This window comes from Micropterus salmoides, unplaced genomic scaffold (genome assembly GCF_014851395.1).
Source record: "Micropterus salmoides isolate LMB-PRFRI ecotype aquatic unplaced genomic scaffold, ASM1485139v1 Ms_hic_scaffold_18, whole genome shotgun sequence".
In the NCBI taxonomy this organism is placed as follows: domain Eukaryota; kingdom Metazoa; phylum Chordata; class Actinopteri; order Centrarchiformes; family Centrarchidae; genus Micropterus; species Micropterus salmoides.
Window position 1 is genome coordinate 29,121,520 of NW_024040928.1, and position 24,892 is coordinate 29,146,411.

Here is a 24,892-nt window from a genome sequence, read left to right on the forward strand (position 1 = left end):
TTTAGTCTTGGAGCTCACACAGCAGTTATTCCTAAAAGGGTAACTAAACAAAGAGTTACTGAAGGACACTGTCTGACTTCAAAGTTCAAAAGAAGGATCATATTGTCGTCGCATCCGTCCAAAGAAATCTTTTAAAAAGTTCAACTGGAGTGTTGTAATTATGTGTTAATGTCTTGTTGCGCATTACGAAAGGTGAAAAAATGCAAGTCTCTACATAAAAGCAAAATAATTTTCTTTTGCAATAAAGATGAAATTAAGGTCAGTCCTTCAGGGCAGTTATTTGGGGGATAATATCTTGGGTTTATTTAAAAAAATTTATAAATGAATTCCAAAATAAAACAATTAAACAGTCAACTTAGTGTTGTGAACCCAAACTGCTGACGAGGAACGCCCTGCAGCAAAATATTCACCACTCGTCTTAGTTCTCTGAAACTAAATCCCACGCACACACGTTAGAACAATCAAATGGTGGCCTTTGGAAAAACAAAACAACAACAAACATTTGCCAAAAAATGATTTACTCAAGGATACTTCCCGCCTGAGCTCAAAGTGACATCTAGTTTTTTATTATTTCCCTCTGTTGACCAGGCGATCCAAACCAAATGACGGATTCACATTCTACTTTGGGGACTTTTTGGATTTGAAGTCTGCAACATTCATGTTAATGTCTTGATGATGAAAATGTTGTCTTAATGCATGAAAATGGGGCTGGTGATGGAGCAGTGGATAAGACGCATGCCTTTGGTGTGAGAGACTCAGGTTCAGTACCCACTGTGACCCGTCCACCATTGTGTCCCTGAGCAAGACACTTAACCCCTCGTTGCTCCAGAGGCGTGCGACCTCTGACATGTACAGCAATTGTAAGTTGCTTTGGATAAAAGTGTCAGCTAAATAAATAAATGGAAAAAACAATACCTTTAACAACGTTTACTGATGAAACTGGTTAGTTTAGTATTCAGACCTATAGATTTTTCTTTCGAGGCTGTCCTCCCAAGAAGAAGAACAACAGCATCAGTCGTTTCACAAAATGTCCCAAAATCTCTTTTCTTTATGTTCAAAACAAAAAAGACCTCTCGTTGCAGCAGGAATTGTGACTCCTTTCTGTTCTGTGTGATGTTTGCTGCTATAGAATACATATACTGTATATATTTTTGACAACAGTTTAACCTTTTTAGAGTATAGTCCCACACATGTTAAGTAATTATTATAAAATACAATAGTTATTATCAATATTCACATAGTCATTACTACAAAAGTTAAAGTATGGGGCCCAACTTAAACAAGTGAATAATATAAAGACATAAAATGTAGACAAACAACCTTAAAAGACCATTTCTCTAACTCTGAACACACAGACATGATTTTTTAAGATAAACTTAATGGCAAAGATGTCGTGATCTCTGGTTTCCATTGGGAATGAAAGCAAACAAATGAGCTTAGAAATCATAGGTGTACAGTGTTTTTGACTTTTGTCTTCCTGTTTCAACATCGACACTGCTTTCAGGTCCATTCAGACCCGGTTTTACCAATGACATCAACCCCATTCAAACCATTTTGGGATGAACTGTGAGACCTTGCAGGATGCTCTGGTGTTTGAATGGGACAAATCCCTGCAGCAGGTTCAACGTCTGGTGTAAAGGCTTAAAGTAGAAGAGAGGAAAAGTAGAAGAGTGGAGGCTGTTAGAGCAGCACATTAACGGACAATCACATGTTCAAGCGTCCAGATACATAGCATTCTCCAGGTTGTGTGGTGAAAGTAAAGCAGATTATTTCCAGGGCTAGAGGATGGTTTGTCAATGAAGGCCTCCAGCAGTGTGTGTGTGTGGTAAAAACTTTGACGCCTGAGAGGATTAAAGAAAGTGCAGCAGGTAGAACATTAACGTCTCTCTCTTCTCGTTCTGTCTGTCAGTGTAATTTCCCACATCCTCATGTTTCGGCCTCGTGACGGCAAAAATGCAGCTCAGCTTAGTTTAATCTTACCTCCTGCGTGGAGGCAGGCGTCTTGCATGTTTCCTGCAGATAGGCAGCAGGAGTGTGTAACTCAGGGCAGTTTCTCATTGAGTACTTGCATTATCAGGTTTTTGAAGCTAAAACCACTCGACATGTCTTCAAATGAGCTGCAGCTGCAACTGCTGCAAACGTTGACCTTTAGCTTACCTGAATGAGATCGAGATGTTTGCCAGTTCATGTTAAATAGGGCACATTTATGAGGATGTGGCGTCCAGTTACAAGAAATTAATAATCAATCATCAGGGTTGCAGCTCTTATTAAAGTTGAGTTGCATTGTGGGTTATGTAGGCGTCAGGTTTTGACAAGGTAGAAGAAAGTGTGCAATAAAAAAGATGAGATGATTTTTACATTACAATTTACATTTGGACAGAGCGGAAAAGCTCTTTATCAAATATTTTGCACACTTGGTTGAAAATAATAAATGTGGCCTAGACTAATTAATTCATCTTGAACCAATGGAAAAAGTACCTTTTTATAATTGAATATGTTTTGTGCCAAAATGCCACTTAAGAAGATCCATTAATCAGCTGAAATTGATCAGTGTTTGCCCCCAGCTACAGATATTTAATTCTCGCCCTGGTTGGATGAATCTCAACATGAAAAACTTAATTTAAAGATGAGATTATAAGTTAACTAAGCTCTAACAAAGTAATCACAATGTCTCTGCTCAGATCCCTCATAGATCCACACAGACTCATTAAGGCAACTCTTATCTTCTGTCACAAGGTCGAAACACTTCAAAAACATCTTCACTTCTGCCTCGAATCAAATCCCTCTCTCCGATATCTCTGTCTCCTTCTCCTCCTCTTCTCTTCTGCTCTTATCTTAAATTCAAAAAAATCCTTTGTACCTCTTCTCAACTGTTTCCTCTTCTTTTTTTTCCCTGAACACTGTAATACTCCTCTCTCTTTCTTTGTCAAAATGAGAAACTCCTCTTCATTTTTAAAAGTCTCCTGTGCATGAGAAAGAAAATCTCCTCAGCTGATTTCTCTTCCCTCTTATTAAAAGTTATTCTGGTCTGTCTGGTATATTTTCGTACAATCACCTCTGACCCCTTCACTGACTGACTGTAAAGATATCAAGGCTCTGAACATTTTATCTATTTTAGAAATGCAATAATTAGTAAATGCTTGGAAAGCTAAATCATGCTACATGAACCGATTCATCATGTTTAGCCCAAAGGTTTGCTTTGATCACTGGAAAATAGCACTTCTTGCTAATAAAACTCTCCACTTAATGTCAGAATAATACAAATAGGAGTTAACAAGCAATATTATTTGAAATCTTATCAAAATTTAAGGCATTTGGGTACTAGATGGCAACATGGGAGTGGATTTTCACTCCCATTACACAGTAAAAAAAAAAATCATGTCCCATTAAAAAAAGATAATAGTGTTCATTCATATTAGAACTGCAAGTTTTCCGTCCTACCCTCACCCGTGACCCACAGAAAAATATTTCAGCCTTTATTGGACACATATGTTTTGTTCTCAGCTAACTACATTCTGACATTGGTTTGCAATTTTATATTTATCTTAAACGTGTATTTTAGTCTTTTCAATGTTTTCTTGCTTTTATCTTGTATTGTTTTTGTATTACTGTCTTTTGGGTATTATTGTCTTTACACTTGTTAAAGCACTTTGTAACTTGTTTTTGAAAAGGGCTCTACAAATAAAGATGATTATTATTATTATTATCTTCCCCAAAGGTTCTTTCATTTATATCACATCACATGGTCGTCATCAGAGACCGGAAATATTTATTGATGGTATCATATAACCTTTGTCAGCAGTTGGAAATAGAAATTTGAGCATCTACAGTGACACAACAACTGCGTAGACGCCGTCTGCTGATGATCATGTGACCCAGGGTCAAGAGTTAAATAAATAAATATGTGCCGGCCAAGTTACACTTTATATAGTGGACAGTTCAGTTCCAATCAGCATTTAAAGTGACTGCAAAATGTGTGTCCAAAACGGTGACATTGTCCAAATCTGCCTTGTAAATCATTGGGAAACCTTTATGATGGAAAACAGCTGCGATGTGAAGAACATTGTCTCCATCTAGTGGCTGTAAGAGTGTACTGCATCTTGAATATATTAACAGACAGGTGTAAAAGCCTTCACCTGGGGAGGAAAACAGCTCTCCCTAGTGGAGGTTTGTTGTACTGTAGCATCAGAAATATATTTCTAAGGACTACTTACTAATAATAATAATAAAGGGCCCAATAACTGAAAGTGTGAAGTCCCTATTGTAATTCAAGGAATCATCATCCTCATGGCTGGAGCAGATATCTTTAATAAATAAAAAGATAAAGAATCCACAGTGACGTGAACTCTCTCTGCCTTCTTGGCCAAACAAAGTTGATCAACATACGAGTTAAATACAGCTGTTAGATGTTATTCTGTCCATCTTTATTGTGCTGAATAAGGCAGGGTGAGTCATTTTAAAAAATGACAAGTGGACATCAGGGTAGCTCCTCATCTGGTCCAGTGAAGGCTTGTAGGGCTCAGGGGTAGCAGGCAGGCCAAATCTCAAACACATAACAGTGTGTGGAGTGCCACTGATGAAGTCCAGCAAAGATGTGTACAACTCAAGCTACCAATATCTTGGATCATATGGCTAATTAAAGTTTCAGACAACTAGTCAAACCAAATATAATTATAGAAGACACAAAACATTTTAAAATTGTCACAAAAAAATCCATTTATTGGAGTTTAAAGGAGACACTGCTATTTTACTGGCATGGATACCAACCACTTGTTTTGTGTTGGCAGAAAAACCTTGTTTTATCTCTCAGTGATTTAGACTTCGTCTTCATCCTTTCATTCCTTCTACCAGGTCAAACGTTGCTCATTTAGACGTTCAAAGTGTAAAATACAGTTGGTTTTAATCGTCCGTCCTCAGTCTTGATAAAACACCTCAGCTGCACCAGTTGGGACAAACTAAAGATTTTAACCTTTACGAAAGGAACAAAGGCACAGTGTGATTTCAGCTACACACACACGCACACTATTCCCAAATAACACCACACACACCTTCCGCACGTCCGAAACCTTAGCTAGCATTCTTGCCGTTCCTCTTCTTCTTTTTCTTCAGCGTTTGCTTCTTGGAGAGTCGGCATCAGAGTTTTCAGTGGGTGAAGCTGTCTTTGGTTTCTCTTCTGGAACTTGCGCTGATTCAGCCTGGACCTCCTCGTCTCCCACTGGCACCACTGGTTTGACCTCACCAGCCTCTGGTTTCGGGTCTGTTGGTGGATTAATCTGGACTTTCTCAGGCTCTGTTGTTGGAACTGGTTCAGCAGGTTCCTGCTGGATCTCCTCCTCTAGTTTAACAGGTTGCACCTCTTTGACCTGGGTTTGAACTTTTGCTTCTGTTGCAGAAGTGTTCTGCACAGGTGTTGGAGCTTCTGGTTCCTGCTGGATCTCCTCCTCTAGTTTAACAGGTTGCACCTCTTTGACCTGGGTTTGAACTTTTGCTTCTGTTGCAGAAGTGTTCTGCACAGGTGTTGGAGCTTCTGGTTCCTGCTGGATCTCATCCTCTAGTTTAACGGGTTGCACCTCTTTGACCTGGGTTTGAACTTTTGCTTCTGTTTCAGAAGTGTTCTGCACAGGTGTTGGAGCTTCTGGTTGGTGCTGGATCTCATCCTCTAGTTTAACAGGTTGCACCTCTTTCTCCTTGACCGGGGTTTGAACCTTTTCTGCTTCTGGTTTTCCATCAGCTTCAGAAGTGTTCTGCACAGGTGTTGGGGCTTCAGGCGTGGACACTGCTGGCTGTGGGAGAACTGATTCTGCTGCCTCTGATTTTACATCTACCGTCTGCTCAGGGACTGAAACCACCTCCTTTCTGACCTGAGTTTGGGTTTTAAACTGGTCAAACGCAGAAGCCACCAGGTCTTCTTCAGGGTCTAAATCACCGTTGTCCTCTTGATCGTCGTCGCTGGGTGTGGCCAACAGGGAGGCGGCAAACTCCTGCAGCTTGGCCTGCTCCTCCTTCAGGCGGGTCATCCCCTCCGTTAATACTGGGTCTTCCTCCTGGATCTCCTGGATCTCCACAGTGGTGAGCAGGGCAGTTTTGTCAGCACCCTCACTGTCAGGGATGGCGTCGGGTGTAGAGCTGCCGAAGTACTTTGATGGGAGGTTGGAGTTTGCTTGGCGGACTTCCTTGATCTTGTCATAGAGGACTGCCCTCTCTTCCTGTAGGGCACGACACAGCTTCTCCAGCTTCTGGATCTTCAGGACGAACAGGTCGTACTCTTTGGCTTTCTCACCTCTCTGGAACAGAAGGAGGAGGGATGTAGAAGATGAGGAGCAACGGAAGTGATAGCATGATGTATAGTAAATTATGTTTTGTTATATATTAAACTACAGCTGAAACGATTCACAGAAATCTAATTTGATCGTTTAAGTAATTTTTCATGCAAAAACATTTCATGTTTCCAGCTTCTCACACGTGAAGATTTGTTGCTTTTCCTCTCAATCGTTTTAATAATTTGAAGGTTTGTTAATAATGTTGAGGTTTGGACTGTTGTTCAGACAAAACAAGCGTTGTGAAGGTGTCACTTTGGGCTCTGGGTAACTGTGACGGCAGAATCTTTACAAACAAAACAATCAATCAATTAATGAGAAAATAATCAGCAGAAGAATTCACGATGAAATTAATTATTAACTGCGGTCAGACACAAAATAGTTAACATAAGCTTCACCTCAACAACCACAGCAGTAAATTACTGCTTTTATATGAATGCGTAAAATAATCTCTAATGATATGTAATAGTAAACAGGACATTTTACTGCTTAGAGTAATTTTACTTTTAATATATATACTTTAATAAAAGTACATTTTCATTATAATACTTACATACTTTTACTTAAGTAACAATTCAAATGAAGTACTTTTACTTGTAACAGTGTAGTATTAGTACCTTCACTTAAGTAAAGGATCTGAATACTGTGCCAGTTTTAATGAGTAGTATTTGGTATAGGGCTTTTAAAAACAGTAAGTATTTTTATCTTTACTCTCCATTTTAAAATATCTGTTAATTTTCCTGAAAGAAGTTACTTTCTGCCCATAAAATGAAATTTGGATTCTTAAAATTTTGTCCAATTTAGGATTAATTATTCTGCAAAGGGGAAGAAAAAATTATGACTTTGCTGATTTGTATCAAAAAGATCCATGGTCACCATGTTATTCCTCCACTTTTTACTGAAGCGACTGCATCGTAGTTCAAATGGACTTTATTATGTCCAAAAGTATATGAACACATCCCTGCTCACACCACTGTGACATTTGCCACTGATTCAGACTGTCTGACTGTACGTTCAGTTCAAAAGTTAAGAGCTCAGCAGTCAACTATCTATAGATAACAGAGTTATCAGATAATGATTATGCCAGGGATCTATCAACACTCAACAAAACCCCAGAAGAGTCAACGGGAATTTCAGCATTACAAGAAACAGCAGCAATGTCCTCAACAAACCTCTTCAATCATGTCAGTCAGAGCTTTGTTGCAGTTCTCAAACCTCGTCTTCCACAGATTTGACTCTTTCTCCATTTTCTTCATCTTGTCTGACATCTGCAAAGGGAAGAGTTTAAAATTACACGTCTGAAAACACCTTTTTTTTTAAAACTAGGGCTGTCGCGACAACCGCAAATATTAATACCGCGGAGGATAGCAAGACGCAACACCGCAATGTTCATAGCCTTAATTCATTAATTTTTAAATTAATAAATTAGTGCTTCAAAAGTCCCATGGGCTGTACGCGACCTGACTTCAAACTTGGAAGCTGTAAGTTTTGCCGTGTTTTGTGTTTTACTGGTTAGCTAACTTTAGCATATTGCGCGGCTAATGTGGCTATCAGGCTCGGCGAGGTCGGACTAACGTAACGTTGATCCTGAGGGACAGTCGAGAGAAACTGAACGCTAAGCCTCATTTGAAGCTCTCAAACTAACGAGCGTAGTGTGTCGGACGCCCGCAGCTGTTTTTCATGTTGCTTTCTGTGGAAATTTAGTTATAACGTTACGACAGCGCAAATTGACTTACACTTAAATGTTACGAGTATGTTGTTGCTTGCGCCGACCATAAAGCTGCTGTTAGCGGCTCGATGTGCAGTGAGGTGAGATCCATCCTCTTCTTGCTATATGACGATATGGCACCAAATTACTTAATTCATGAAAAATGTGATAATACCGCAACATATTTCCGCAGGGGGAAATTACTTCACCGTGACAGCCCTATTTTTAACAAAACATTTAGAGTCAGACAAATGGTTGCTTTGGGAAATAGAAACATAAGATATTATGATTTAAAAACTCCCTTTTAAAGAGGACAAGTAAAGACAGTACTGAAAATAAAGACAAGAAAATTAGGGCTGGACAATGAAACTATAACAAATGTTCAATAAATATTCTATAAATTTTGATTTTATTCACTTGATTCATAAACGAATTAGAACTTATTTTTTATTGAGATGTTTTTTTGTTGAGGAAAAAGGACGGGAAAAAAAACTTTTACTTAATTTTACTAGTGCGTATTTTTGACAATAAATTTATAATTGTTTTGTTTCTGCCTCAGATTTGTGAAGTAATCCACTGTTTGGCATCAAGTGTTGATCGTGAAGGGTTTAAACTACAATTAACCATCAGGTTTCTTCAACTTTCACTCAGGAGCTAAATTATCAGCCTTTAAACTCAAAAGAAATAATGATTAGATATTTATCGTGATAATTATCTATCGAAAGATATGAAACTTTTTAGCGTGACAACATTTTTGGCCATAACGTCCAGCCCTAAAGATAATTATAAAACACAGCGGGCACCACCCACATTATCCATCTCCTTTTTGAAGCGGACGTAGATTTCGTTGCTCTTGGCCAGTGTCGCCTGAAACTCATCAAACTTCTGAGCGTAGAGGGCCAGCTGTGGACAGGAGGAAAGCGATTCAGACTGATCCACAGACAGACATGATGAGCACAATATTCAAATCAGACTGGTCTCTGGAGAGACAACAACTACTCACATATCTGGATTTCAGACCAAAATCCTATTTAAACATTCGCCGCTTAATGTTCATTAATCTTGTTTTCTGTTAAACTTGAACAAAATAATTCATTACTAATTAAACTCACAACAGGTCAAACTTTAATGTGAATTAGCTTAAAGTGTTTTACAGTGTATTCTGACCACAAAACCTGTAAAAGCAACACAGTTCACTGTGATCACTGTAAGAAGGTGATGGAAAGTACTGAAGTTCAATTCTAAGGTACTTTACTTAAGTGCTTCCATTTATGCTACTTTATGTTTAGCATAAAAGTACTTCACTACATCTCAGAGGGGAATATAGTATTTTTAACTTCACTACATTTGTTTGACAAGCTTAGTTACTAATTACTTTGCAGATTGAGATTCATGATACAAAATATAATCAACAAATACATTATGATCGATTTAGATAAATATTTATTGATCTCTTGGTGAAATTCAAAAGCTATCCAGCAGTATACATTAAAGCATACATTTTTCATAAATAAAAATATAATAATAATAACATTACTATAATAACTTTTATTGAAGTAACAATTTGAATGCAGGTTATTTTATTACTTTTAGTTAAGTCCTGAGTACAAAATGTAAGTTGCCTTAAATAAAAGCGTCTTGGGGACTACATTGACTTGTTATAATGTTTTTTGTAAAATTAAAAACCGCAATCCTCTCCTTTTCATTTACTTATATGAGCATTACTGTGGTCATTTTGCTATTAATCTCACTGTTCAAACATACACATCTATCAAAGAGACAAAAAATGTTTTCTAAAAGACAGCGCAGGACAGGCACATAATTGTATGTCTAAAGCCTGACTTTTGCTCTAAAGCTTGGGAACCGTAAGGCATCAGATAATGACTGGGCCTCTTAGTGATAAATTACAAATTGCATCAGTCATTAATTATGAGTCATACACTCTGCTAGAGGCCATTAATCATTCACAGTTGCTCGATTTTAACATTCAGCATCGCAAATTAGGGAGACTTAATATTACTTAATATTCCCTTCAAACTCTCAGGAACACAGAACAAAGTCGTCACAAAAATAAACTTTAAAAACATTTACAGAAAGAAATGCAGGAACACTGGTGCATTAAATTCATCCTGTTCACAGAGGTGAATGAATGTCAGTCACGTCAAACCTCTTTGTCTGGCTGGGACTTAAACTAACTTTTCAAAACTAACTTTCAAGTCCTTGAGGGCAGGTCCAAGTCAGGTCTCAGGCTCTTACAAGCAAAATGCAAGTCCAGACGCAAGTCATTCAGATTTCTGAATGCTAAAATGACACGACAATTTACAGATTTTAACAGGTCAAAACGTGAGATGATGATTTTTCTCATCAAACTTCTTCAGGTAGTCAAGTCTCAGTCCCTCATTTGTCTCTTACTAGACCCAGTCCTAATCCCCAGACTCTGTGTTTCCTATTCTTTTATTAACGGTTACCATCTGTAAATTAATATTTGGGATCACATAAAAAATGAATTTGAGCATTCAGAGCTTAGTTTCTCTCTTTTGATCATTTGGATGTGTGAAATATTTGGTTGGCTTTAGGAAGGAAGGAATTAATTAATGTCTTCTATCACAGCAGGAAATATATGAGTACTCTGGGGTTTAGACGGATAAAGGGTCTGTCTGTGTTGCATGTTGTGTTTTGGTGAAAAGCAGTTAAAAACACAGTGCTGTTGGATTTTTCAGATGGAATTTTTCAATGGTTTCAGCACCACAAACGCAATTTAATTCACCCCCATTGTAGTGAGATAGATGCAAAAGATATTTCAAAACCTGAATCAATAAAAACCAAAATTATGTTATCTGTGATTTAACCTTTTACACTTTGAAGTTGGGGATTTAAGGAGGCAAAGTGAATTTTAAAAGCCAGAAATAGCTGTGAGGGTATAACTAAGTTCCTCTTAACTAACTTACTGTAATTGTTTTCTGATCAAAGCTGGAGAGTTTGCAAATGAACATACTGCAGTATCATATCAACTTTACCAATTTGCTGAGTTTTGCAATTGAACATTCATACATGGGGTTTTTTGAAAGGTTTATTCGATGTAAATCTTCAGATTGATGATTCAGTATTTCCCCAGCATCATTCTCCAGACTTTGAAACTGTGTTTAGCGTGTGCTCGGTTAGCGTGATAACATCCATCTCAGTTTTCTAGGACAAAGATCCGCCCTGCCGCTGCCACCAGGTGTGTGCTAGCTGTCCTCGCTTGTCAGCATGTTAGTTTTGTCAGTGAATATTCACCTGCGCTTGCATGACAGTCCCCTGCTCTCTGAGTGTCTGAGCCTGCAGTTTCCACTCTGCAGCCTGAACCAGTAACTGGTTAGAAGAGAACAGACGGAGACACATTACAGACGTTTCTTTACCTTCTTCTTCATGGCCAGCTCCTGCTCCTTCATAGCGAAGCATTTCTTTGTTTTGTCAATAGCCTCCCTAAGCAACTACGGCGACAAAGACAATACACAGTCAATCTGGGTGGCCTTCAAACATTAAGGATAACTAGCGAGTTATTGATGATGAAATAAGATGAATAGTATAGTAAAAGGATAAAGGTGAGGAAAAAACAATGAATCAAAGGTTCACACTCAAGTTGAAAGCACATGTATAAAGTAATACATTTTAAATTAATATCAAATGACATTACAAAGCAGTGGCATCAGAAAAAGAAAATATCAATAAAAAGGGAAATCTAAAATCTAATAACAGAAATTGAACTGTTGCTTCATGATAATAATCTCTGTGAATGATATTAAATAGCTGCTGCAGTATTGGCTCACTGTATTTCTGGGTTGCAAGAGTCAAGAATCACTATAAAAGTATGTAATATAAATATAATTAAAACACCGAAATGTTGAGGCAAACATGTTTTACTCAGTCCTCATGTAAGGATGTTAAAATTATCCATTTTACTGTATGTACTGGTTATAAAATGTGGAGGATATAATATAATGATTAATGATTGTTTAAACTCACATATTCTTTCTCTCTCTTGTGCTTCTCCTCGGCTTCGTTCAGCAGAGCGTTGGCCTGCTGCAGTTTGGCTTCAGTCAGTTTGTGCTGCAGGTCGCGCCGCTGGTTGATCTTCTCCAAACTCTGCAGAGCGAGGAAGAGAGTCTTCAACAGAAAGTATCTAAATCTGGAACAGTTATTTTCAACTCAGTCCCCTAAAGCCCAAGTTAAAAAGTTCAAATCACTTGTTTTGTTCAGCCATCAATGTGAAACCTAAAGATATTCAGTTTATTGCCATACACGACACAATACTGCCAGCAAATTTCACATGTCACCCTTTTTTTTATTATATGCTTATTGTAAGTTTTTCTGATGTATGTGACGCTGAGGTGCTATTAAATTAATTTACTTTGGAGCTTTAAAATTTAGCTTATATGTAATTGTACTGGTGTGTATACAACAATATTTATATTGTTGTACACATAATTTCACTATATTCCTTTTTTTGGTACAATGTACTAATAAGGCATACTTGTATAAGTTGTAACACATGGCTTTATAATTGTTAGACTAAATCATGTGTTAATAGTTCTGTAATCAGCTGTAAATAAAAGACTTAACAAAAGGTAACACTGCATAACTTGCTTTGTCGTTTTATTTTAATCTTGATGGCTCATTAAAAAGTGTTAAACCCATCAGGTCTGCTGTTTTATAAATGTTTTAAAGTCAGTAATTAAGGGCTCTTCTTCCTCTAAATGATTTATTTATAAAGCTATGGCTGTAAATAATGGCTTGTTACATCTGTAAAGAATACATCCCCCCCCTCCTCCCCTTACCTCCTCCCGCATCTCGCACTGGTTCATGAGACTCTCCAGTTTGTCGGTCAGGTTGCTGTTTTCGTGGCACAGCTTGTCGTTTCGGGCGCTGTGCTGCTCGATCTGGGCCTGGATTTCTGTCAGCATCATCTGGAAGTGGCTGGTCATCTCCTTCCTCTTCTCCTCATCCTCCCTGCAGCGCTGAATGGTCTCCTCCTGGAGGGATGGATGAACGGTAAAAGAAAAGCAGTTCAGTAGTGGCTTTGACTTTAGTCAGATTTATCTACAGAACGAAAATATGGAAAATATCAAGTTAATGATCAGTATCAGTATAAGACGCAGATCTCACATGTGTATTAAACTTTAGTGACTGCTGTTTATACAGTATCTACCCAGACTCCCAGCTGCACCTACACACCCTCAGTATGTTGTAGTGTCCCTGCAGCTCTCTGCACAGACTCTCCAGTTTGCTGCGAGCTGCGATGCTGCTGCGGCTCTCAGCCTGCAGCTGCTGCCGCTCATCCAGCACGGAGGACAACCTCTGCTGCAGATCACACAGCTTCTTCTCATCACAGCGCCGCAAGGCTGCCTACGCACACACACACACACACAGGTGGAAGGTGAGAAGCTTGTCTTTGTTGTGTGAAAACACTGTTCCCATAGCACATGTCTCAGCTGTGAAGAGTCTCCATATCTGAAACGAAAAGCTAATCTCACCAGCTCAGCATGTTTCTTGACCAAATCTTCCAGTTTCTTCTCTGGAGAAGAGATCTTGTTCAGACTCTGCATGATGAGAGAGACCTCTGTACAGAGAAGATGACAAACAAAAAGTACACCCAGAAGTTAAAACTCAGAATTGATAATTCACACACCAATTTTGCTTTGCTTTCAAGCTCCTGAACTCTAATACAAAATCTTAGCACAATGGAGCAATAAATACACCAGCACTTTAGCATCTAGCACTTTAATTCTTACAGGCACTTTTAAGGATGCTGTATAGTCTGTACAGTAAAACTTGTCTCTAGTGTCTCAAGATGTTTTAAGTTGATTTTATGATGTTTTTTTAGTACATGTTTGTGTTATGAAGCAACAGATTGTAGCATTGTGCCAAAGACAAATTTCCCCTCGGGGACAATAAAGTGTATTATTTTCTATTCCATTCTTTCTATGAAACTGAACAATATGCAAAAAACAAATTGCTTTCCCTAAATTCTTTTCAGTTCATGAGAGCTTATTCAAACTGTCTGTGCAGCAGTGATAGACCGTTTTTTCGTTCTTTCAGCTCAGTATCTGAATCACTGAGAATGTCTCCCTGTATTTGAGACTAGTTGTTTCACTCCATGTACTGAGTATTATTACTTTTCTGAGACTATTTTCATTAAAAAGTGTTGTTGGTTGTTCAAAATCAAATGCCTAAAATGACCAGATGTGCAATACTCAAAGAATAGTCCCTTTAACCCAGTGGTTCTCAAACTTTTTCTGTCATGTCCCCATTCAGAAGCCAACAAAAAGTTCATGCTCCCCCTTCCTTGTTAGCATCAAAGCACTTTTGTTTGTTTATGTCACTGCATGAATCATATTCCGGCAACTTTATGTCCTCTCACCACGACCCCCCTGAAGAGGCTCTAAGCCCCCAATTTTGAGAGCCACTGCTTTAACCATAGTAGTAGCAGTTTAAACAGCCATATGAATAGTTTCTGTAGTGGCTTCGGAAGGCACTGACAAACAATACCGTCCTGCTGATAGCATCCCTCTTACAGCATCTTGCTGCCTCACCTGTCTCCATGGTAACTGTGATGTCATCTTCCTCCTTCTCCGTCTCGGCCTCCACGACTCTCTGACATGTTCAAAATGACACAAAGCTTTGTTTACATTCCCTCACGTCAACACCAGTTAGAAATGAAATGACAGGTTGTGTTTACCCACCTGTTTGTCCGGGAGGCTGGCTGCGGAGCCGTGGGTGCTGATGATGTCCTCCAGCCGTCTGCTGAACTCCTCCATGGGGTCGAAAAAGTCGGAGGAGGAGCCACAGGCTGCAGCTGGAGCCGCCGCCGCCGCATTACCTTCAGCGTTCACGGCGTCCGCCACATCAGGCTGGGGCACCATCACCTCAGCTGCTTTCACCGACGTCTCCATCCTGAATGTTTTGGGACTGACGGACCGAGAGAGAACTTTTATTTATTTAAGAGTCATTTACAGCTGCAAGAAAAAAAAGTGTTTCAAGCTTCAGCAAGATAAAATATAACGGACTTTGTTTTGACACTTTTGCTTATGTAACTACACCGCCGCCACTAGTCCAGGCTAAGTTGTTTTGATTTGTATGGATCTGAGTCTAACAAATATCGTAATGAATCTTTTCTCTACTCTCTCTTATCTTTTTTTTTTGAAAGACAAATGTAACAAAAACAACCAGGTATTGATTTAACTTGAAGAGCGACCATTTTATTTCTTCACATCTCAATCCTTGAGGGAAGTTTTTGCTTTTGTTAGTTTTAAAATATAGCTTTTGAATATCTTTCCATAAAACTATTTTGGTTGTATTGATTGGAACAATGCATACTGACTCAGATTAGATACAAAGTTGTTAAATCCCAACCACATCCCACATTTTCAACACTCATGTGATCACATTCAGCGACATGAAACAGGGTCAACATCTGTATTCAACCAGTCAAACTAATTCTGCGTTATCTTGTGTAAAAATATCTGTCAGCTAAATCCACTTTTCGTTTTAATCTTTTAATTCAGCCTAGTAAAATTGTGGGTTTGACCGTGACAGATCGCAGCGTGCCTGTCATGTGATTAATGGCAAATGGATTCAAATGTAGGAAGATAATAAGCCTCTAATCTCCTGGGGCTCCTCTCGCCTCCCAGATTTCGTGTACACGGCTTCTGTGGGGCAAAGTAAGCTGATTGGCCGGTAAAATGGTGTCAGATTTCAGTATTTAACAGCTACTGTTAAGTTTAAGCTTATAACCCAGGCTGAATTCTTGTTCCTCTTCTATATAACATTTACATGCTTCCATTAGGCCACATTATACAGCGTATAACCTGTAACATCAACTAGTATGCAGATGACACCCACATGTATCATACTCTGACACCAAGCGACTTCAGTCCCACAGATTCTCTCTGCAAGTGCATTGGACAAATACATGATTGAGTGTGCCTGAACTTTCTCCAGGTGATGCAGACAAAACTGAGATACTCTCTTTGGTACAAAAGAAGGAAGGCTGAAATTTATCCAAGGAAGGTTAAAATCAAGGGCAACTGGACGCTTCGTCCCTCATCCAAAGTGATGAGGATGAGGGACAGCATACACTGTCCATAGAGTATGCTGTCCAACAAATGGCTCAATACAGAAGGGCCAACTCCTCAGGTCAAGACTCAACACTAAACACTAAACAAACATTCACTTTTGGCCTCAGGTGAAGATGCCAACGACGGTCGTTCAGACTCGGTCCCGGGTGTCTCCAACAACCGACTATACTCTTCAATAGCTGGGACTCCCTGCCAGTCAATCAGAACTGAAGAAGCCTCTTGGGTGAGAGACGACAAATCTTCAGGTATCTTCAAACAAGTCCAGCTGCCTTTGATTTTAACCTCCTCTAGATAACCGTGACCTGGATTTATGAGAATACTCACAGACATAATCCATGCTTCCATTTCCAGCAGGTTAGATTGCTGTAGTGACCTTTCCTCAGGTCTCCACAAAGTCAGTCTAAAACAACTTCAGTTCATTCAAAAGATAAACAAAGACCAAGAAAACTGAACAATCACACCAGGTCCCAGGGAACAGAGTTTAAAGTTCTGCTGCTCTTCTATTAATCTCCCAATGGCTTAGGACCCAAAATTCACCTTTTAGCATCCGGACCCTCGCATCAGGTGTGCAAACTAAACATGGAAAAGATACTGTGCACCACAGAGCTGAAGCCTCCACAGGATATTAGACATGACTTAGGTTGAAAACATTAATGTTCTGCACTGCCTTTGACTGGACCTTAAATACTCCCCATAAACCATCTTCCACTCCCGTCCTGTATTTATATTTCAAAAATGTTTCTAGTTTTTATCATCTGCATTTCACTACTTTTTTAAATGTTTAATACATTGTGTAAAACACTTTTGTGAATGAAATGTACAAAACAAATAAACCTTCCTTACCTATGAAGCCATTCCCCATCAGAGACAGATTGAATGACTTTTACAACAGTACCAACAGGATGAATGTAACTTTCTTTTACACATGGATAATGAAGTGAGTCAGTGGATCTTCAGGTGCCAACGTTTACAGCTAAACATCTCCATGTCAGATCCTGGTCCCCATTCCATAAATGCGAATCATTTTGGTGATGCCTCAATGTTTCATCTATTACCACCTCTGTTAGATTTCTCTGACATACAGAGGACGAATCCCGGTGATTTTGGTTTCCCCTGATCTTTTGTCTAGCCGCGCTTTATGGCCAAGATGTTGAACACTACAAATTTCAATATCAAATTTAATCTCCCAAGAAGATAACCGTTTATAATTTTAGTAGTCCAGTGATCGTTGCTCTAGCGCCATCTGTAGGGGAAGAAACTCCAGTCACATTTCCACCTCCCTGGGCCCCTTCAATGCCAATCCCTACCTGTCCACCAGATGACTTCAGACGTTCTCCACCACTTTTTCCAAGGTCACCTGACTTCATCAGGCCTGTCTCTACAGATACCAGCCTCTTCCCCACAGTCAGTTTCCAGGTTGTCTTTGTGTCGTTGCTTTCAAGCCACTGATAGGCTACCTGCACCCTGGTTCCTTACCCTGAACATTAATCTGCTCCTGCCTGGCTGCCTGCCCTTCTATCTGCCCCCTTCCTGCTTTCCTCTGGACCCTATATGACCTACCTGCCCATGAACGATCACCTTTGCATTAAATGCCTAAACTGTTCCTGTCTGCATGTGGGTCCAATTTCTTTCTCCATCGCTCTCACCCATGTGATAACTTTCATATTATGGAGTTTAGTTACCGTTACCATTCGGGACTCCTGACATTGAATCTTGTTATTCACTTGTGTGTATCCGTGTTACTATACAGTATGCTGTGTGTCCAGTGGCTGTTTATCCTCCCGTCTCTGTCGCAATACGACTGCTCCCCCCGTCATTGTATCTGGTAAGTTAAAATTAGACCCCTGCCCCCACTTTGTCTCATGAACACACACACTCCAGACCACACCTGTTATAGTCTCATCTATTCTGAGAGCGTCCAAATATGGTCAACACACACACACTGTATACACACACATACTATAAGAAATGTGGGAATTAGGATGTTTGTTTACGTCATACCCCCCCCCCCCCCCCAACCTCCTGATTTAATGACCCTCCGGCTCCACCCATTAAATTGCCCAACTAATCCCGACCCTCCCCCTGAATTCAGCTGTCAACCACATGAAAATAAACTTGACACAATATTTTTACTTGATGATAGTAGAGTCCAAATGTGTGCTCAAACCCGTAATAACAAAGTGAGTCATATTAAGCTGAGCTGAAGTGTGTTATGTTGTTTTCTACAATAGACAATCTTAGAAGAGCTACCTTGTTTTCTTGTTGTTGCTTTGTTGACCCAACTGTTGTGAATTTCTGAGTATATTTAACTTTTATTGAAAAGAAACCCAAGAGCTGGATCTTTTTTTTCAGACATAAATATCATATCTTCAAATTAGGTTTTTATGTAAAGATTTTATATCCATTTTGCCAATGCTTCTGCTTCCAAAGCATCATTGATTTGTTTGTAATAAAAAAAGAAAATAAATTAAAGTCAAGATGAGCAAAAGTAGCTGAAATAGCTGAACAAAGAGAGCAGAAATTAATCACTTGGAATCATGAGAAATGGTTGACTGACTGTTAACGTTTTTAAATCCTGGAAATTAAGGAGTTTCTAACGACTAACAGCATAAAAAAAGGCCAAAAAGTCCTAAAATCTTTACATGACAAAGCCTGAAGCTCAAAAAAGCAATAAAAAGTCACGTAAATGTTTAAATTTTCTCAATATCTCAAAACTGTAACACTTTTTGTGTCATGCTGCCAAAATCTACTACATACATTATCATCAAATAAAAAAATAAATAAATACAGGTCTTAAACGCAAATATTATCAAACTGTGGCTGAATGCTCTGACATGCTGACGTGAGGACACATTGTTCTAGTGACTTTACAAAATATTTACAGACTTTAAGACAGTGACAAAGCAACTTATCGTGCCATGGCAGCCATTATGGAAGCCCTCCATGTGTTTTTCCCATGTTCATTATACATTATATTACACAGTAAACCCGATTAGTAGCATATGAATGTATTTAAATCAACTAGCAGACCATTTTAATACCTCTAAAGAATAAAAACACATTTTTCCAAACAAGTCTACGGAAGGAAGAAGCACAAAAGTAACAACCAATCACACTTTCAACTAAAACGCAACAGTAATGCAAACATGGAGAGACACTTTACTGAAAGGAGAGATTTCTAAAGGGGACAGAGAATGAAAAGTGTCTTACCAGGATCAGTGAAGTGAAGGAGAGGAGTTGAAGAAGAGACAGAGAGAGGCAGAGGAAGGAGAGGAGGTGGAGGAGGAGGATCCTGCTGACGGGCGGAACGGCAGCTGACACCCAAAATAACCCGAGCGGCTCAGCTCACACTCTGAGGCTGGGTCACACGAGCGTTTCTGTGTGTTTGTGCTTAAACAGGAGTGTGTTCTGACGGGGAATAAAAGGGGGACGGGCTTCGCTTGAGGAAAGCTTCCTGACAGAGTTTTAATGAGCCTGAGCAACAAAACAGATCACATCTTATCTATAGTTAGGTCTATTTTTAGTTGTTCCAAAGTCTTCTGTCTATCTAGTCTTCCCTTCACAAGTATACTTGCCAACCCTCCCGGGAGACTCCTGTTTGTCATCGCCCTTTCCCAGTTTCCTCCCTGGGTCACAATTCTCCCTATTCATGACAAATGTTCACAATTCTGTGCCCTTTTCATTGGCTTCATTTGGGGCTGGGAGAAAAGATCGATACAGCATAGTATCACGACTATCGCGGCTTCCTCCCACCGTCCAAAGACATGCGGACCAGGTTAATTGGTGACCCTAAATTGTCCTTAGGCGTGAGTGGTTGTTTGCCTATGTGTGGCCCTGCGATGGACTGGCGACCTGTCAAGGGTGTACCCCGCCTTTTGCCCGATGTCAGTTGGGATTAGCTCCAGCAGAAGCGGTTGACGATGGATGGAATTTTACTTTTTGGTACTAAAAATAAAATCTGTTGCTTTTTCAGTCACAATTTGAAGTTGGAAAAAAGGTAATAAATTGCAATATATCACAATATTATTTAAAATCTCAATAATATCGTATCGTGACATAAGTATCGTGATAATATTGTATTGTGACATAGCCTATGTATCATGATAAAATCGAATCGTGGGGTGATTCCCACCCCTAGCTTAATTATAGTTTCTGGCACTGTTGAGGGTGTATAAGCTGTACAACTCTCTCTGTCTACTGTTTCCACACAGAAAACTAGCATGCATGGTGATGCTCATGACCCATTATGTTAAATTATGTTAAACTGAGTTAAAAGCCTGGTCAAATAAATATGTTTTTAGCATAGATTTTTAAAGAAGTGTCCAGTGTCCATCCTGAAACCAAGTATTCATCTTCTATCTGTCACTTCTGTCTGCCTGTCTGCTCTGTCTATTTTATGTTTACATTTATTCATTTAGCTGACACTATTATCCAAAGCGACTTACAATTGCTATGCATGTCAGAGGTCGCACGACTCTGGAGCAACTAGGGGTTAAGTGTCTTGCTCAGGGACACAATGGTGGATGTCTTACAGTAGAAATTGAACCCAGATCTCCCACACCAAAGCATCTTATCTATGCGCCACCTCCACCCCTAGTCTAGTTAAGTTCTCTGTGAGCTTGTTTATTGGTCAGTTCGGTATCTGTCTTTTAGTCTGTGTTTTGGGGGCTCAGTCCTGTCTGTCTGTTGTCTTGTGTCCAGTCTACTCAGGTGTGTTTTTGCATTTTGGTCTGTTTGTGTCTTGAGGAGTTTGTTTATGTTGTTTTGTCTTCTACTTTTTCTGTGTAGTTGTTCTGATCTCGGCCCTGTTTCAGAAAGCGGGTTTAGTGAAAACTTTGGGTTTTCGGTTTTAGAGAGCGAGATCAGATAAATTCTAGATCTGTAACCCCGGCAACTTACGCTGTGAACCTAACCTCCTCTCGAGGAGGTTAGGTTCCTCGAGAGGAGGTTAGGTTCAACAAACACTGAGTTTCTCTCTGACTCCTCCTGCGGAGCCAGAAGCGGCTGTATGACATTTCCTCATTCGTGTTGTCGATATCAAAGCACATATCGGAACGCAAGTATGTCTTTAGAAACAATCAATCGGTCATCGATGTAAGGACAGAGCGTTATCTTTGGACATCGTAAATGTATCCTCAGCACAGAATAAAATCTATAAGCTACGTGTAAGTTATGTAAGCTATGTAGTTAAAATACTAAATGAGCTTTTATTAATGTAAAATAAACGTCTAAAGCTTTACAGTCTGTTTGAACCTAGACACATTTTCCACTGCAAACAAATCATTAATAGACCAACCTACTGTGTCGGACTGTGACTTTACAACCACATGAGGAGCCTAAACTGTGTCTAATCTGTTCAATTAATATATTCATCTTCAGTTATTGCCACCGGTATTTAGTCCCGTCAGGTTCCAGCTGAATAAACAGGCCTGTAGTCTATTTAAAATGAATGTAGGCTTAATGGGCAATAGGAGAATTCCAGCACTTTATCATTCATTAAGGAAATCCCAGTGTGGTAAACTGTGGTAAATTAATGTGCAATGCGGTATAAAATGTAGTCTACTTAATATTGTTAACATATTGATCTTTCCTCCACTACGTGAGGATGTGAGGAACATCCTTCCTCCACTCCTGCGTTTTAGAGCCAATCATGGTCCGCTTCGGCAGCATTCATATTTCTGAACTAATTCTGATCAGCTGTTCTGGAAACACAAACTCAGAGTTTCCCACCTCAGGCTCAATCAAACCAGAGCTCAGGGATAAGCTCAGAGTTTGTTAAGCCTGCTTTCTGAAACAGGGCCCTGTTCCCCCTGTTGATCACTCTGCCTGCATGTCCATCTCTGTCACCTGTGTTACTCCCGCCCTGCTCGTTAATCCTTGTATATGGCCTTTCTGTGCTTTTTAAAATTCAGTCTCTGTCCCTGCTTTGGAATTAGAAATACCTGTTTTGGATTTTGCTAGTCACCACAACCAGTAGCCTAAGCCTTGTTTTCCTTTTTGAGGATTAAAATCCCTGAACTGTAGCTCTGCTCCCCCGTGTCTCGCGTTTAGGCTCTCTCCTGCTTTGCGCTCGTCTAGACTAATTCGTGACACTTGAGCATGATATGAAGGGTATTTTTTAAACGATGTGTTAACCTGTTAGCTTGACCATTTCAAAGAACCAAACTATTCGGCAACTATTCGGGCACTCATTCAGAAGCAGAAGAAGGATGGGGAGATTTGGAGGCAGACAGCTACAGTGGGACCACAGCATAGGCTACTGCTGGAAGTTAAAATGGCACAAGATGCAGTGCTCCTCAAATTCAAAAAGATCCTGGAGGTTAAGAGATCTCACCTGCCGCCCAGCCCCTCCCAGCATACAAGAAAACAGCCTAAAACTCTGGGAGCCTCTGGCTGCTTGGCTGCCTGCACTGATCCTTCTGAACCCCAACAATGAGGCTCCACATCCCCGGGTTTGATTGCGACCCTCCGTTGCCCTCTTCATCCCTTTCCATTTCTCACTCACCACTGAGCTATTTTGTAAATATTTGTTTATAGTTTCTTTAATAAAACATCCTTTTTTTTGGCACTTAAAAAAAAAAAGAGTTCTCAATTTTATGCTAAAAAACATGGCGGCGGGTGTCTTATTTTATTTTATTTTTCCTTTTTCAGTGAATTTGTTTTCACCACTAGCAAGCTGTGACTGTAGGGGGCCCTCTGCTGGCCACGGGTGTCTAGTATCTATTTAACTGCCATTTACCTCTTAGGATTTCTATATAGTTGAGTCTATTTGACACAGTGAGAGGGAGGACCCCAGGTCAACACATCCACACAATGTCAAGGATGACACAATAAAAGTTCATTATTTATTTCCAGTATGGTCGATAACAACAGCATTTATGCAGGAGTCCAGGTGCAACATTCAACTACTCTGATCCATACAATAAATACCCTATTTATGTATCTTCAACAATAAAATGTCTCCACATTAAAACATCAAGAAAAAATGATTTAATCAGAGTATTTAAGCAAATACTGAAAATTCAAATTCCCTTTTCAGGGAATCTCTCTTCAAACTGCATTAAAATAGTTTTTCTTGTTAAAAGGTACCTAGACCATGTGTAGTGCCACCTAGTCATGATATTTCAAGAAACTTAACCTCTGCTGAAAATATTTTGGCATGCCTGGCTGAGGCATGAAGTAGCTATGTGACATAAGAAATAAAGGCAGGGTTCAAGAGATGGATGATCAGTGGATTTGGATATCATCACTGTAATCAGAAGTCCTCGCTCCGGCAGTAGAGCAGGAACCCCACAGACTGCGCTCTGCCGTAGCTTCAGCCACAGGTCCTGAAACGAACTTCTCTCTTGACTCAGCTCACTCTGGTTTGCTGTTTGCACACAAAGTCCGCCACCAACTCGAACTCGTTGCGTCCGAGCCACAGCTCCGGTAGCTCCTTCACACGGTCCAGACCGAACTCTATCACCAGACCCATCAGAACCTCCTCGTCCACCAGGTCAGAGTCTATTCCGGGGACGTGTTCCTGGAGTGCCGCCGGAGACCGTTCAGACGCACCGGAGTGCGCCGAGTCGCTGCCGTCTCCAAACCGCTCGGGGTAGTTAACAGTCTGTGGCTCGTTCATGTGATCCTGGTGACGGAATGCCGGTTGCCCGTGATTCCGATACTGCGTGTTCAGTTTCTGCAGGTGTCTGCTGGCCGACAGTTGTGACGCCGCTGCGCAGCCGGGGCCTGGAAAGTGGGAATAGATGCGCACTCCGTGACAGACTACGTTACTGTTCCCCATGTTCACATGCGCGCTCCCGACTGAATGCGCAACATCGGTCACTCCGAGGTGCCCCATCGTGAGTCCGTCATATTCGAGCTGCAGCGGCCGCTGCAGGTGAAGTGAGGTCGAGGACTGTCCTTTACCCAGCTGTGTGTGCGCTGGGTCGCGGTAGGCGGTGCGGGGCAGGGCGGCGAGTTCACCAGCATGGTCATCATGATATTCACAGGCTCCGTCAGCTGTTAAAAGATCCGTGAGAACAGACCTGAAGTGACGTTCACTGCCATATGGGAGAAAGGGAAGAGAATTTGTCTCACTCTGATCACCAGCAGCCCCCCTCTTCATAAAGTGCCCCTCACTGCTGCAGGAGTAAGTAGCTTTCTCTCCAGAATGGATAGATAATATTACCTATTAGAACCACATAATGCAACATCTGAAATGAAATCACCACGCTGTAACTTATTTGTAGACATGATACATGTTTAACTAATTTGACATGAAATACACATGCGTGCTTTCAATGGGCTGCGTGATGACCAGACAGACAATTTATCAAATTTCAAAAATAGACTTCCTTAATCCTATATGAAACTGACACCCACCGTCCAAAAACAAAGTTGCCTACATGTCCTCCAAAAGTCGCACTGCATTGGAAACACTGACGTCTTCTCCAAATTCGCTCCTTCGCACTTGTCACTTCAGTCCTCTGAGTGTTGTGAAACTCGACGCGATCAGCCCGCTTCCACCCCCCCAAAGCATCTGTTCGATATCACGCATGCGTATTGATCACATAAAAAAAAAAGTGATGTGATGCTCTGATGTCATCCAGCCAAGCTGAGAGAGGAAGGGAGGGCGAGATACGCACCGGAGGCGACATGATGTATTCTGATGTGATTAAACAGCAAGACAGGATGGGAGCAGGATCACCTGGATCACTTCACAAGTTGCTTTTTTGGATTATTTCTCTTTGATGGAGACAGAAAGTGAC

General features: G+C 40.2%; 2 protein-coding genes across 4 annotated transcripts; both read right to left on the minus strand.

Annotated features, from left to right (window-relative positions):
* Positions 1-4,690: 4,690 nt before the first annotated feature.
* txlnba (taxilin beta a) lies at positions 4,691-19,509 on the minus strand. 3 transcript variants are annotated; one of them, XM_038727357.1, is made up of 12 exons: positions 19,353-19,509; positions 14,748-14,973; positions 14,598-14,658; positions 13,539-13,624; positions 13,240-13,410; positions 12,843-13,037; positions 12,031-12,150; positions 11,424-11,498; positions 8,836-8,928; positions 7,490-7,585; positions 5,436-6,284; positions 4,691-5,327 (listed from the first exon to the last, which is right to left on the minus strand). In XM_038727357.1, the coding sequence occupies exons 2-12, from the start codon at positions 14,955-14,957 to the stop codon at positions 5,106-5,108; spliced, it is 2,178 nt and encodes a 725-aa protein (XP_038583285.1). In that variant the 5' UTR covers positions 14,958-14,973; positions 19,353-19,509; the 3' UTR covers positions 4,691-5,105. The 3 variants fall into 3 exon arrangements, with proteins under 3 accessions (XP_038583285.1, XP_038583284.1, XP_038583283.1); XM_038727356.1 differs by lacking the exon at positions 11,424-11,498 and adding an exon at positions 11,302-11,376 and having other exon boundaries at positions 4,691-6,284; XM_038727355.1 differs by having other exon boundaries at positions 4,691-6,284.
* A 3,464-nt stretch (positions 19,510-22,973) lies between these two features.
* cited2 (Cbp/p300-interacting transactivator, with Glu/Asp-rich carboxy-terminal domain, 2) lies at positions 22,974-24,109 on the minus strand. Its single transcript, XM_038726142.1, has one exon. The coding sequence runs from the start codon at positions 23,980-23,982 to the stop codon at positions 23,494-23,496; it is 489 nt and encodes a 162-aa protein (XP_038582070.1). The 5' UTR covers positions 23,983-24,109; the 3' UTR covers positions 22,974-23,493.
* Positions 24,110-24,892: the final 783 nt, after the last annotated feature.

What these genes read in the sequence shown, in the direction of transcription:
- txlnba (XM_038727356.1), bottom strand. Translation starts at nt 14,957, where the DNA reads ATGGAGACGTCGGTGAAAGCAGCTGAGGTGATGGTGCCCCAGCCTGAT. An exon ending in CCAGCCTCCCGGACAAACAG is followed by an intron (nt 14,659 to 14,747) that starts GTGGGTAAACAC and finishes TGAACATGTCAG; the next exon opens with AGAGTCGTGGAGGCCGAGAC. An exon ending in CACAGTTACCATGGAGACAG is followed by an intron (nt 13,625 to 14,597) that starts GTGAGGCAGCAA and finishes TTCTCTGTACAG; the next exon opens with AGGTCTCTCTCATCATGCAG.
- cited2 (XM_038726142.1), bottom strand. Translation starts at nt 23,982, where the DNA reads ATGGGGCACCTCGGAGTGACCGATGTTGCGCATTCAGTCGGGAGCGCG.